General features: G+C 48.7%; 1 protein-coding gene across 1 annotated transcript; it reads right to left on the bottom strand.

The window, feature by feature from the left end:
- Positions 1-503: 503 nt before the first annotated feature.
- Positions 504-1400, bottom strand: NFILZ (NFIL3 like basic leucine zipper; the record flags this gene model as incomplete). The annotated part of the gene is made up of 1 exon (XM_080634212.1): positions 504-1400. The coding sequence occupies one exon, from the start codon at positions 1398-1400 to the stop codon at positions 504-506; it is 897 nt and encodes a 298-aa protein (XP_080490338.1).
- Positions 1401-2396: the final 996 nt, after the last annotated feature.

The following is a 2396-nucleotide window of genomic DNA, read 5'->3' as shown; positions in this document are numbered from 1 at the left end:
CTTCTTTCACAGAAGTGAAATCATGCCCCCATGTCCTTCATGGACAGATGAAGATCAACTGTTTCCATCAGTAGTTTCTCATGTCAAGCAATTAAGACTTCAGGCACATTTGTGAAGATGAAGGCAACAATGAAGCAAAGGTAATTAAAATGGTTGCTACCCCAAGCAGTTGTTGTGTTACATGGGTACCACCTCTACTGTCCTAGCCTCTTCCTGCCTCAGATTTTAGCTTGGTTTCTAAGCAGAGCAGCTCTGTGAAAGTCATACTTACACAACAACTGCAGGGTTTGGCAGGTCTCACCCAGCAAGATAGACATTGTGCCAGCTCCAGTTGTGCTGTAGTGATGCAGCCCAGACCTGCAAACTCCCCTACCATTTATGCAAAGTATGGAAAATTACTTCCCTCTTTTGAAGCATAAGATATTTTCCTCCCACCCCCTCCTTCCAAACACTTCATGTCTTCGGAAGGTCTTGGCACCACAGTGAGCCATTCCTCTGCTAACTCAGTGGGAGTCCAGTCCGCTCTCCTCCAAGCTGCTGAGGGCTTTGGTCTTGATACGGAGCTTGTGAGGTAGAGCAGTGTAGCTTCGGCCCTTCAGATGATCTTCTGAAGGGCATGGCAGGCTGCATGGCTGTAGAGGAAAGGCTTTGGGCACTTGTTGCTCATCATCTTCATCTGAGACAGTTGTGCTGTTTCCTTTGCTCACCTCGGCTAGACTGGAGGACGGGCACAAGAAGCAGGCACTGCCTGAAAAAGGCAAATGGAAGGCATATTTGTTTGGGCAGTGGTAACTGGGGAATGGAGAGCAAACTGTGGATGTGAAGGATGCATCAAGCCTCATAGGCTCCTGAAGGCCAGGTGTGTCCATGGGAGCTGGCTTTGAGTCACAGCCAAGGATGTTACTGGATGAGCCAAAGGTTTTGCAGGAGAGGTCTGCTGGCTCCAGCACCTTTGGCACAAAGCTCTTTGTTGTGAAGAAGCAAGGCTCCCCAGCAAAGGGCTCTGCCTCGAGGTGCGGGGAGGCTGCTCTGTGCCCTCTGAAATAAACTCCCAGGAAATCCTGGAGGGAGTGACTCTGGTAGGTGCTGGTGTCTGGGCTGAGGAGCCCAAAGCGCAGCTTCAGGGACAGCAGCTCTGTCCTGAGGATGGAGTTCTCCTCGCTGAGAGCAACGAGCTGGCTCTCCATGGCAAAGTCATTGAGGCGCCTCTTCTGCCGGGAGCGCTTGGCAGCCTCGTTGTTCTTGCGCCTCTTCTCCCAGTACATGGTGTCCTTCTTGTCATCCGGCATGAACTCCCGCTTGCGCCTGGAGGGACCGCTCACACGGCTGTGGAAGAGCTTGGCCTTGCTCTGCTGAAGCGCAAGCTCACTGATGGTGCTCAGCGGTGCCAGGTTTTCCATGGTCGTGAACATAGCTGGGTTCTGCCAGAATTAGAACACAAAACCATGACCACTAAAGGTGCTATTAGTTAATACCAATGAATAAGTTAATATAGCCATGCGCTTGTTTTCTCTCTGTTGCAGTCATACCAGGAACACTGAGCACAGCACCATGCACACACATACCCTGAGGACAGGTTCCCTCAACTATTGCTCTCATTTTGGAGGCACGTTTTTAAAATGCTGTCAGCACATCGATGCATTCACATCTCACCAGCATCTGCAGAGTCCATCACAGGGTACCTAAAAAATGTGTATGACTGAATTAAAAGGACGTATTTTGTTGACTCAGTGAACGATCACAAGCACTTTGCCTAACTAACTTCAATCAGGATAATAAAAATTGCTCTGACATAGAACTTGCCACCCACTAATGTCATTGCCCCTGTTATACAGATAGGGAAGGGACAGGGAAAACAACTGATTTACTTCAGTCACGTATCTTATTAGCAGCTGAAGCATGATTACAAAAAGCTGGGCCAGAGGGACCAGCCAGCACTGAGCCTGATAAACCATCACCTCTACAGGATTACCTTAAAATGGTAAAGGTGGTGTCCTGATTTGGGCTGAGAGTGGGTTAATTTTCTTCCCAGTAGCTGGTACAGTGCTGTGTTTTGGCTTTAGTCTGAGAACAATGCTGGTAACACACCAGCTGTTTAGCTGGTGCTCAGTAGCCCTTACCCTGATCAAGGACTTTTCAATCTCATGCTCTGTCAGTGAGGAGGAGCACGAGAAGCCAGGAAGAAGCAGAGACAGGACACCTGAACTAGCCAAAGTGGTATTCCATACCACAGCACGTCATGGCCAGTATAGAAACCGGGAGAGTTACCTGAAAGGGACAGATCACTGCTCAGGTTGGGCTGGGTATCAGTCGGTGGGTGGTGAGCAATTGAGTTATGCTTCAAATATTTCTTAGGTTTTATCCTCTCTTTTTATTTCTTCTTATTATTAGTGATA

The sequence above is a fragment of the Psittacula echo genome (assembly GCF_963264785.1).
Source record: "Psittacula echo genome assembly, chromosome: 24".
NCBI lineage: Eukaryota > Metazoa > Chordata > Aves > Psittaciformes > Psittacidae > Psittacula > Psittacula echo.
Note: the sequence above shows the minus strand (reverse complement) of the source record. Positions and strands in the feature narration are given on the sequence as shown.